The sequence below is a fragment of the Alosa sapidissima genome, chromosome 10 (genome assembly GCF_018492685.1).
Source record: "Alosa sapidissima isolate fAloSap1 chromosome 10, fAloSap1.pri, whole genome shotgun sequence".
NCBI lineage: Eukaryota > Metazoa > Chordata > Actinopteri > Clupeiformes > Clupeidae > Alosa > Alosa sapidissima.
In genome coordinates this window covers 24652980-24665963 of record NC_055966.1, presented here as the reverse complement: position 1 = coordinate 24665963, position 12984 = coordinate 24652980, and the positions used below count along the sequence as shown (strand labels likewise).

Genomic DNA, 12984 nt, shown 5'->3' with positions numbered 1-12984 from the left:
GCAGCGGAATATATATAGCTAGCAGCTTGGTGGTGAACATCAAATACAAGAAAATTATTTTTTCAATATATGGTGCTAATTTCATTGTAATTGTCAACTAATTGAAATCTAACAAAAAAATGGAGCTTGAAGTATTCACAAAGCTCTGCATTTGATATTTGTTACTCAGAACAACCAATTAAAGGTTGCCAAAATTGCTCATAAAATCTCTTTGGTCTCACCCAGGGGTGTGTTTCTAGAAAGCGTAGCTGGCTAACTTCCGTCGCAACCTTTTAGTAGGGCGGCTAAGGGCAGTTTTTCAGTGGAATCATGCAAATAGTGATATAAGCACCAAATTTGGCAGAGTTGTTCTCTAGGGCATACTAAAACTATTTGTCCGATTGGCCACTAGAAAATACAAGATGGCGGTCATATTTCAAGATGGACCCAAAAATGTACCCTACCCGAATTAATCCACCAGTCCACTTACCAAGTTTTGGCTTTGATACATGAAAGACTGTTGAGATCTCACTTTGGCGGCAAGATGTCATCTGACATCTTTTTTTTTTTTTTTTTTCTTTCACACACACGTACAGTTGTTTGAATCACAGATGTATAGTTAAAGTGAGTGAAAGGAAAAAAATAACTGTCAGTAGTCAGTAGGGGGCTGCAATGCCACCAAACAGGAAGTCAGGTCATATTTCAGCAACACTTTCATGTATCAAAGACAAACTTGGTACATGGACTGGTGAATTCATTGCAAGAACGCACATACAATTTGGTGCCTTTTGACCTCTAGGGGGCACTGCATACGGCAAATATGCCTTTTGGTTGTGTTAATGCATGTAGCCTAACGTTTGATTCATATGCCCAGTTTTCAAAAATGAGTTAGTGTTGGAATCCTCAGATCCTCCTCTGTCTGATACTGTTGGTGAAATTGAGCCAGTACACATAGGCCTATTTCTATGAGAAAAAAACATTGTCAGGTGCATTTTTGGTGGCCATCTTGAAATATGGCCACCATCTTGGATTTTTGGCCAATCGGGGATTTTTTTTTAAAGTATGCCCTAGAGAACAACTGTGCCAAATGTGGTGCTTGTATCACTATTTGCAGGATTTTGCCCAGCTATTTGTAGTTAGAACCGTGGTTCTTGGATTTGATTGTTGATTGTGTGGCGGCAACATCAAATACATCTCTCTCTTTCTATGGCTCTAGTCTCTCTCACCTTGAGTGATTCAGGTGTCCAAAATAAAGCTTAGAGAAGGGAGGTGGGGGCATTAGTTAAATTTGAAAGCTGAAACCATGTCCACACAATGACTGTTTTCCTGAAAACGGTAATATTTGTTATTGTTTTGGCCTTGCTTCCACACGAAGACAGCGTTTTAGGTAACCAAAAAACGAAAACTGGTTCCAAGGTGAGAACTTTTGAAAACCGAGTTTTTCTTGTGCCGTGTGACCATGCAAAAATGACATGGGCCCACCCCAACCTCTAGCACTTACCCAGGTAATGTATAGACTGTATAAAATAGAGAATTCTATAAAATAGTGAATCGTGAAGCATCTGCACCACCACAGCGACATCTACTTGCCTGGCACATGCACTATAGCGCTTTCGCCTGCCCTGTTTACACCTCTTCGTGAGGACACAAGAACTTTTTCAAACGGGTCGTTAAAGGTGTTAAGATGGTAAGAGAAAATATAACTCGTTTTTGTGCAGATGTGGCTTGAGTGTGTTGAAGAATGCCATGTGTTTTGGTTTTTAACACCTAATAAATGTTTTTCACTCCAAGTGCGAATGGAATATCAGTGTCACCTCTTTCCCTCCAGGGTGACCTAGGGCCTCCAGGAGCCCAGGGACACGAGGGCCCATCTGGAGAAGTAGGATCAGTGGTAAGCCATGTCGTCTGTGATGTATTGGCTGTATGTGTGCACATGTGTGTGCGTCAGGGATGGAAATTAAAAAAAAATTCCACCTGCCACTGTGGCTGGTGGATTCCAAAATCTACCAGCCACTCAACTTTTTTACCAGCCACTAGAGAAATGGCATGAAAATGTGATATCATGATCGGCATTATTGCGATAGGACTAAAATGTGCTGAATTTTGCCCTAAACCTACAAGTACAGTAGGCTAGCAACAAAACTAAAAGCCAACAGAACCACAATAATATGCCATAGTGTCATGTCATAAAAGTGGTGTGGCTCCTTTAAGACTCCGTTTGTGTGAGTTCTGGAGCATCCTATAATCGACTCTCCAACTTGATCTAACTATACTGTACATCATCTGATTTAAATATTTACATGTATCAAGGCTATATTTAACATTTAGTATTTATTTTCTGTTTGGCCTGTTATGAAATCATGCACTGAACAATAAATTCACAGCTCAGCTTTAGGAAACTTAATGCTTAGCATTTTGTGAAACTACATTGGAAAAACTCTGGTTTTAATATTTACAGTTATCTAGGCGATATTGTTAACATTTATTTTGTATTTGGCCGTATTGTGTATTACAACAGTCCAAAGTTAGAGACCTCGTAGACATTTGCTTCAATTTCAAAACCGGATTACTCTGGAACGGCTAATTGCATAACGGAATGCTTTACACCTTTGTGTTCGGTAAATTCTGCTGTTAATTACAGTTCTTCCTAGGCAACTTCTTCTTCTTATTACAGTGCATGAAAATGCACTGTACTGTTCTTCCTAGGCAACTTCTTCTACTTCTTCTTCTTATTATTCCGCTTACCACTTTTTCCATACGCAATTTCTCTTGAACAGTTTAACTTAGAAACTTCATTCAAACTTTGTAACGTAGGTCTTCAAACAGATCGGGTTGGTATGTCTTTTCAACTTTGAAACTTTTATACTTTTTAAACTATTAAAGAAAAACTTTTTAAAAATCCCCATAGACTTAACATTGCCGATTATGACATCATAATACGGCCGTTAAGCAATTAGAATCCTATGGCAGGTGTTCAGGCCACCTGGATCAACTGCCAGTCTCAGGCTTTAAGCATACAAACTGGCACTATTAAGACTACACATCCTGTTCAACTGCTTCCTCTGCCAAAAACTGTTTCAAAATAAAAGTCCTCACTACAATATTTCACTATTAAACAATTTAACCCTTTAAACTACTGAACTTTTTACATTCAACTTTTAAATGGTCTACTTTTAAACTATCATTAAACTATCTATCTATTAAACTAGCTGTCTATCAACAACTTTTAAACTATCTACATTCAACTTTTAAACTTTTAAACTATATACATTCAACTTTTAAACAGTCTACTTTTAAACTATTATTAAACTATCTATTAAACTAGCTGTCTATCAACAACTTTTAACTTGTCATCAACTATGTCAACACTTGTCATCAACTATGACTCCTACCCACTGTAGCTAGTTAGCATGGTTAGCATAGTTAGCATGTTAGCATTGCTAGCATTGTTAACATTTTTAGCAAAACTGCTAAAAATGATTAGCTAGGTGCTAAGTCACATGGTTAGCATAGTTAGCATGTTAGCATGCTAGTTAGCATCGTTAGCATAACTACTGAAAATGATTAGCTAGGTTAGCTAAGTCACATGGTTAGCATAGTTAGCATGTTAACATGTTAGTTAGCATAGTTAGCATAACTACTAAAATGATTAGCTAGGTTAGCTAAGTCACACGGTTAGCATAGTTAGCATGTTAGCATAGTTAACATGTTAGTTAGCATAGTTAGCATAACTACTAAAAATGATAAGCTAGGTTAGCTAAGTCACATGGTTAGCATAGTTAGCATGTTTAGCAAAACTGCTAGAAAACATTAGTTAAGTTAGCTAAGTAGCATGGTTAGCATAGTTAACATTGCTAGCATAGTTAACATGTTTAGCAAAACTGCTAGAAAATGTTAGCTAAGTTAGCTAAGTAGCATGGTTAGCATGTTAGCATTGCTAGCACTGCTATAAAACATTAGCTAAGTAGCATGGTTAGCATAGTTAAAAATCTTAGCATAACTGCTAGCAAACATTAGAGCCATTCCAACTTTTAGTTATCGTCAAATATCTACCTATACACAGCCATTAAACTATTTGAATATCAACATTCATTAAACTTCCAGTCTGTCAACAACTTTTAAACTATTTACCTTCAACTTTTAAACGGTCTACTTTTAAACTATCATTAAACTATCTATTAAATTAGCTGTCTATCAACAATTTTTAAACTATCTACTGTCTATCAACAACTTTTAAACTATCTACATTCAGCTTTTAAACAGTCTACTTTTAAACTATCAACTTTTATTAAGCTATGCAACCACCATGTCTATCCTAGCATCACCGTAGTAACCATCTCTGTATTATCTGTTTTAACTATACATGATATTTTACATCACAACTTTAGCATTTTCATGCACTGGTAATTCCTTGGAATTGCATTTCTAGTTCTGATATATAATCTCTTGAATGAAAAGTTTGTGGGATATTCCACCACAACAAATGGGTGTGGAGATGTCCGCCTGTTTGCCTCATAGGTCTAAATAGTAGCATGTCATCTTGTTTTCCGTGAAGGTGTCGCGGGCCGGATTAAAATAGCGGGCCACTTCAAAAGACAAATTCGCGTGAGAATATTAGTCTGTTTAGATACAACGCAGATCCACATATCTCACTAGATTTGTTTATGCAGCCATCCTTAAATAAGCTAGCAGTGGCACATGAAAGCATAGCGACAGTTTCTTAATGGTAATGGCAAAAAGTGAAGCACTGCACCAGTGACTATAGGCTATGCTGCAGGTGGCGGCTCACTGGTAGTTGTTGAACTTCAAATCAGCGCGATTTACGGCTGGTAACGTTACATGATCCCTACAGACACTTTCTTATTTTTTACCGTCAATAACTATGAAAACTAGATGTACCGCATAGCGGTACAAAATATGACCGCCGCTCATTCCTGTACATCCATTCCGCGAAAATAAATCACACTTCAATTTGTCTCCATCTTTTACTCCATCCCCCACTCTTGAAACTTTTGTGTATGCTTGTTTGGCATGCCTGAGTGTGTGTGTGCGGCTGCACAGAAAGTAGCCTACTTGTGCTGAAAAGGTGAATAGATTGTAGAATAGCCAAAGAAGATGTAGCATTGTTATAAAACCTTTAAAATCACAATCACAAGTAGGGCAGGTCATCACAGTTCATCCATTGCAACTGGATTGATGAAAGGTCACTTACACCTGTAGGCTACATTGTATTTGGGAAAAGCAAAAGGTATCAGCATAATGTTATTTATTTATTTATTTATTTTTTATGTATTTATAAACAAAAACATCTCTGTCAGTTCCATGCCGTTTTCAACAGCTATCAAAAACAAAGGTCATTTTTGGATGGATGGATTTTTTGTGAATATTTCTTCTTCTACATAAGATTTTAGTCATCTTTAGTTCATGTAATACTTTATTGTCAATGCACAAATTAAGTAACAGTAGTCTGAAACGTTATTGTTAATGCACAAATTAAGTAACAGTAGTCTGAAACGAAATGCTGTTTTACATCTAACCAGTGGTGCAAATAACTGACATGTCCAAATGGGCCTTGATGAAATGCGTCGCTAGACTGTTCATACACATTTTAACGGGCCAAAGTTGAAGAGCTTTTGTCCGTTATTGTTCGTGCAAATATAGGCTTATTCATGTTCCCTTGCATTGTGTAACTGAGGTCCATGGCTAGTCTGGCTTTCATCAGACCAAGCTCAATCTTTTAAGAAATCAAAAAATAAATAGCGGGCAGATCAGGCTGGGTTCACCCAGCCTAGTCCATAGGCACCCGATATTGTTTAATTTTCAGATTGAGATATACACGCTCTGGCTATTCTAAATGCAAAAATGCATTAGGGAGTTATGACAAAACTGTAACTAACAAACTAGATCCTAATAGAAAGCGGTTAGCTTCCCTAAGCTACAGGTAGGATTATAAGGTAGGCCTATTTACAACATAAATTGTCAATAGGCTATGCTGGCGACACAAATAAAATCTCCTTTGGAAACCAATGGCTTACGACTTACAGTATCAAGCGGACTTAAACTGCCATATCGTGGCGAAAAGTTGTAATAACATTCACGCGGTTCCATGAGTCAAGGAAAGCGCGAATGAAGTAGCCACTTCTAAATGGGACCCACTACAGAGTAGCTTAAGGTGTGTTGCTAAAGCAGCCATAATGAAATGAAGGTGTCATTGTTTGGATACTTCACACACACGTGCTTTTTAATTTCACAGACTACAACTACCAAGCTGGAATCAAAGCACATCGATTCCCCTCTCACACCCTGCACGCACTTAAAACAAAATAAACAGGCGTCTCAGTCTCACGCATGTATAGGCAAAACTGTATCAGACCGGTGTAACGTTGGTAAATCTTCCATTGCACAGAATGATTTTGTAGCACGTGCAATAAATGACAGTCGAAAGATACAAACAGTGCTGCTATCAATTTGCTTGGTATAACCGCATTTATAGTTTTCTACAAATGCAATCAATCAAATGGGCCTCCATCACTCAACCAATGCTAACGGTAACATTACCTAGGTCCTTATTGATATTACAAGATTAACGTACCTGCAGTAAAAACCAAGCATGTCCGATAAACATCCTCACTTCATCCTCACTTACACTTCATGTGAACATCGTCCTGTCCTTATTAGATGTTCGCTGCGGTAAATTACAGTCCTTGTCCATTATTTTTTCAACCCACTTTTAACTTCCAAAAAAATTACGTCTCACTGCAACGATGCGCCATCTAGTGGACAAACGACTACTTATCGCCAATACTGAAAATGCAGCCATGATGATGATGATGAATATTTTGGCTTTCTTTTGATCCTATTGAATTTGTAATTATGTATCGGCCGTTTTAATACCGATAGTATGTGGGTGCCTGTGTGTGTGCATGTTTATATGTGTGCACCGCCATTTACAGGCCAATGAGTGTACAGTCACTAAATGTACACATAACCTAATTTTTTTAGCCCCCCCCATGGATGAAATTCTACGAAACTTGGCATACCCCCAGACCCCCAGAGAATGCCAGGTCAATCATACACATAAAATTTGGTGCAGTTCTGAACATCTTAACTGAAGATAGGGGCGATTAAAGCAGAATAATATTGCATTTTCATTTTTGACCGGGGCGGGGGGGGGGCAAATCACAAATGAGTGATTATGAGCCAGGTTGATGTGGGCCCTTGAGACCAACATACCATAAAAGATTCACAGAGAACTGTGTCTGCCCTACCCTCCTTTCGGGGGGTCCAGTCCAGAGGGGGGGCTGCAGATCAAAACGAAAAACGATGGTTCCATGCTATCCATGTGGGGTTACATGCCCACCAAGTTTTGTGTACCCCGGTCTTTCAGTGTCCCGGGAATCCTTGTTGGTGTACGTCACTAAATGTACACATAAATTATTTTATTGTAAGGCCCCCCATGAACGAAAGTACACAAAACTTGGCATGCATTCAGAGGGTGTCATAATGATCCTACACTTTTAATTTCGTGCAGTTTTGACCTTGTCAGCCAGAGATATTGAGATGAAAACACCTACTTTTTTGCTTTTTAATTTTTAACTAGGTGGCGCTATACATGAAATAAGTGGTAATGGGATGGGTTGACATGCCCCCTTAAGACCAACATACAAAAAAAAGGTGGACCTCCTAGGCCCTACGGTTCTCGAGATATTCACAGAAAACTGTCTCCGGCCACCTACAGGCCAGTTGGTGTATAGTAACATAAATTAATTTATTGTGTGGCCCCCCATGAACGGAATTCCACAAAACTTGGCGTGCATACAGAGGGTGTCATAATGATCCTACACTTCCAATTTCGTGCAGTTTTGACTATGTTAGGTCACAGATACCTTCAATTACACCACCTCATTTTTACTTTTTTGTGTTTAACTAGGTGGCGCTATACATGAAATGAGTGGTTATGGAATGGGTTGACATGGCCCCTTGAGATCAACATACAAAAAAAAAAATGGTCCTCCTAAACCCTACGGTTTTCGAGATATTCACAGAAAACTGTGTCTGCCCTACCCTCCTTTCGGGGGGTCCAATTCAGCGGGGGGGCTACAGATCAAAACGAAAAACGATGGTTCCATGCTATCCATGTGGGGTTACATGTCCACCAAGTTTCGTGTACCCCGGTCTTTCAGTGTCCCGGGAATCATTGACGGAAATTTGGGCATGCGAAAAAGAAAAAAAAAAAAAAAAAAAAAAAAAAAAATCTGACTAAACCTATATGACCGCCGCTTCGCTGCGCGGCGGTCATAATTAGATCGGATCTGACTATTTGTGGTAGCCTATGCTAGCTCATCTACCCGCCACAGTGGCTGGTAAGTTGACCAAATTCACTCGCCAGCGCACAAAACTACCCGCATTTGGCGGGGGGCGGGTGGCTAATTTCCATCCCTGGTGTGCGTGCGTGTGCACTTGTGAATGACTGAGTGAGTGAGTCAGTGACAGGGTGTATGTCCTTCACATGGTTAATTGCTGTGTGCTCAAAAGATAAAATGTGATATGACACAGCCAGAAACCCATATCTGGTTTCAGAATTAAATCAGCACAAGACTATGAACTTCAAATTTTGAAGCTTTGTCTTGTTTACACAGACATTTCACATTGTGAATTTTCTGTTGCCTTGCATTGAAGTTTCTCTCTCTATCTCACTCTCCCTGCATGTGTGTGTATGTGTGTGTGTTTGTCTCTGTGTTTGTTATGCAGGGTGCAAATGGAGTTTCTGGTCTAAAAGGCTACAAAGGAGAACCAGGCCCTACGGGTCCTGAGGTATTAACACCCCTTGTTAATCTATTTTTTTATTCAGTTCAGTTTTGGCTCACTTTATCCGTGTTTTGAGTGACACAGACCATTTAATGTGTTGTTGCAAAGCTGGCCTTGTGTTGCTACGTCAGTGATCAAACTGTCTCTGACTAGAAGAATAGTGAAATGAACACACTTGGAGTGTATTAATGTGGTCATTTTTGGCTGTCCCATTCCATTCCACTGGCGTGGCCTTAGTTTTTCTGGTGAGCTGTGTTCTTAACTGAATATCCTACTTTCCAGAGAATTTCCAGTGAATGTTAATACATCTGCTTGACAATTTCCAGCGAACATCAAAATGCAGAAAAGCATTCGTAACTGATTTCACAGCTGCTCCAAGCCTGTCTATGGAGCAGCTGTAGAACTATGGAACTCACTGTAAAATGTACCTGTAAAAATCTTATGAACTGGACTGGACCTTCTAACTGCATTGTCATTGTAAATAGTAGTAAAGCTAGTCCTATATATTGGCTACGTTTTGGTGCCCCCTCTGTCCCTTGGTGCCCTATGCATAATGCGCGGTGCGCGTGGTGGTAGTGGCGGGACTGGTAGCGCCAATAAAGACATTCATTTGGATGTTGTGTTATTTACCGAAGAATACTTTCTCTGTTGTTGCAGATTTGTGTTAGTGAGGTAGTGCACAAATGTTTGTGGCTTTGAACAGAAAATGAGGACGAGTGTTGGTTTAGAACACATATACGTTTTCTGAAATTTACATATATACAGTACATAAGCAAAACATTTAGTTTAAAAAAATCAAAGAACCAAGGGAAGAGCATGTAAGACTTGTGGTTTACAAGGAGTAGCAAGGGTAGGAGATCGAGATGAGTTGAGAGGCATGATTTATTTTCCTCAGATAGTTCATGCGGCACTGTGCGGCATGCGATACATCTAGTTCTGCACATTATTATTGTTATAGTGTATGATATGGATGTTTCTGTCCTCCTGAGCTAAAGTAATATAGTTGTTAGAGTTATAGTTATCGTTTCCTGAGCTAAAGTAATATAGTTGTTAGAGTTATAGTTATCGTTTCCTGAGCTAAAGTAATATAGCTGTTAGAGTTAATGTTTATCGTTTCCAGTGTGAACGGGCCCTCTGCGGGAGTTCTAGCCATGTAAAGATTTGAATTCATAGGAAGCATTAGAAATACCAAATGGAACTCTCCCATTACGGTAACTTGGCTTTGCAGAAAAACATCTGCTAAAGGTAAATATGTCTTTCTGTGTCTGCATTGTGTGTGTACTAGGGGGTGAAGGGCACCAGAGGCCTGCCTGGGCCCCCTGGAGAACGTGGCTCAACAGGAGAGAGGGTGAGTCACCACAGCCTGGCCCTGACTCTGTCCCAAAAAAAAAAGAAACCTGTAAAAATGTACTGGTACATTTTTTTTGTGTGTGTATATTTTTACAGATGATTATGTCACTCCCTTAATGGAAGGTTCCTTAATATATAATGTACCGGTAAGCAAGGACGGCACTCTCAGTTCTCTTTCAAACTTTTAATCACCAACAAGGATGTTGCCGATTAAAAGTTTGAAAGAGAACTGAGAGTGCTGTCCTTGCTTACATTATACATTATCATTATGTATGAGGGATTCAGCACCCAGTTAAGTTAAAACCAGCAAATCAGTAAGTGTGACAGCGAAGCTACACCAGGCGCGTAACTGAAGTGTTCCGTTTGCGATGCGTAAAATCCATTTTAGATGAATGGTCTATTTTTTTCGAACGTACGCGCCGCTATCACGTCTGGTGTTGCTACTTCCATTGATTATAGTGGAAGCTACTTGTTGCAGCAGACGCAACGCGAACGGAACGCTTCAGTTACGTGCCTGGTGTAGCTCAGCCCTAAGTGCGTTGCTTCATATATTAGGTTCCTTAATATAACAGGAAATATTATTTGAAATATTCAAAAAATTTCTGTGAATGAAGAATATTTCCAGGAAAATGAACAGTACATTTTCCTGATTTTTGCATGTCCAGGTGGAGCTGTTGTTAATGCCTGTGTACTGTGCAAGCCTGGGTCGAAACGGCCAACAACATTGCATGCAGTGAGGAGTTAATCCTGTAGCATTCACTCAGAGGCCATGATATTTATCTTTATGTAATGCGTCTCACTGTAATGCCTCTGTGTTATACGACTCTCTGACATCTTGAGTGATTAAATGGTGTTCATTTCTTGTTGTTTCCTTGAATGTAACAGGGAGAAGATGGATTCCCGAGTGAAGGGCAACTAGGATACGCAGGATTCCAGGTTTCCCCTCACACCATTCTCCTTTTATCCTCAGTCCATTTATCCTCTACACTTCCATGGCTTTGTTATGGGGCCAATGTCAGCTCTTTCTCCAGAAGTCATTTTAGTACCCCAGTGTAGGAAAATTCTGGAGAACTCATTTACTGCAGCTGCCTGGAAGCTTTAGCCGTTGGCAGAACCGATTGGGTTTTCGTACCGATATTACTCGGTGACCTCGAGAAACAGAAATCTATGTGAAAAATCGTCAGAACTCTCCTTTATGTAGGCTATTTAAATATGTTGATCTTGATGATTCTTGAATATGATAGTTCCTGTTGGCATGCTAGTGTTTCAAAACACTTCACCTTCACAGTGGAGACTTATAAGTATAGTATATGATGTATACATGCTCTTTTGATCCCGTCTCTGCATTTATCCCAATCCGTGAATTAGTGAAACACACAGTGAACACACTAATCCCGAAAGAGTGAGCTGCCTGCTACAGCGCCGCTCGGGGAGCAGTGAGGGGTTAGGTGCCTTGCTCAATGGCACTTCAGCCGTTCCTTCTGGTCGGGGTTCGAACCGGCAACCCTCCAGTTACAAGTCCGAAGCCCTAACCAGTAGGCCACGGCTGCCTACTTATTGAAGGGGCATTGAAACTGGGGGGGATTTACTGACTGGTTTAAGACTTTAAGACTGGTTAGACTGTGGACCATAGTACTGTATTTCTGTTGCCAGAGCAACTTGAATTGGATCTTTTCATAAGAAGGATTCCTAGCATCCCAAATGCACACCAAGACAAACACAAACACAGACACACATGCAGAGAGAGAGGAGGGAGGGGGGGGGGGGGGGTTGAAACACAGTCAGCAACATAGATAGATACAACCCCAAGGGAAAATTCCAGAAACATATTTTCTGGGCTGGTGGATGGATCATTCTCTTCCATGTAACTATTGTGGTTACAGTGCTGTAAGTAGTAGCAGATGCTGAAGTCTAGTCAAGAAAACCAATTTCCAGTTGAACTTTCCACCTAACTCTTTTAGCAGGACCCGATAATTTAAACAACAACACTGATCTTTTGTTGATTTCACCTCTGTATTATTTTGGCCCTCTTTATTGGACTTTTGATGCAAACTGTCATGGTGGTGCAGACTGGCAGACTGGCTAAACTGGCATGCTATGTATACACACATGTAATGCGAGTCAGTGATCAAACTGTCATAGTTTTTTTCCAGACTACTTCTTGAGAAGTAGAAGTAAAAAAAACAGAGAAGCAGTATTATACAGCTGCTTCATTTTCTATGGAAAGACCAAGTTTTTGAAGTGACATATATGTATCTTACAGCATAATGTAGTTAATTGTGCAGATTGTATCAGGAACAGATTAACAAATATGTAAATATGTCTCCTCGTTATGAATGATTTCAGAATTCAGAAATTATTTCGTTCATGTATACCCCCTATAATATTGTACTAAAGAAGTTTATTACCATATTCATTATATAATACAACTCTGTATAAAACTCCTAAGTTAATATGAAGACATTACCATATACTTACTATATTAACCTGGTCAACTCTACATAGGACATCTCTGTGTAGATTGAATTGATATTAGGTTGCACAAATCATTGTATTAATCACTTTGTGTGCTGTTTCTGCTCTGGTCACTTCATTGAGAGTGTCCTTGGGATTTCCAGTCTAAACAGTGGTAAACTGGACAATAAACAATTTAGCTGACCAACTCAGAGTTTCAATGCAGTGAGAGGGGGAGCGGAAAAGGAAGTTTATTATGTCAGTGACACTGATTTACTGTCAAATAATCGTGTCTTAAATCTTTAGCGCTGTGAGGTCCTAGAGTGTGAGATTTCTGGAGTGGCTTGGCTGTTTAGTTTCTTGCAGCCAAGTTCAGTTACTGAGCCCCCATAA

At 39.6% G+C, this 12984-nt stretch overlaps 1 protein-coding gene across 1 annotated transcript in view; it reads left to right on the top strand.

Annotated features, from left to right (window-relative positions):
- The window catches only part of LOC121720495 (collagen alpha-1(VI) chain-like), a 44480-nt gene that overhangs the window by 23583 nt on the left and 7913 nt on the right, over positions 1–12984 (top strand). Inside the window, exons 21-24 of the mRNA XM_042106684.1 lie at positions 1808–1870; positions 8731–8793; positions 10073–10135; positions 11023–11073. Of these exons, the coding sequence (XP_041962618.1) occupies positions 1808–1870; positions 8731–8793; positions 10073–10135; positions 11023–11073 (240 nt within the window). The remainder of the gene's footprint in view (positions 1–1807; positions 1871–8730; positions 8794–10072; positions 10136–11022; positions 11074–12984) is intronic.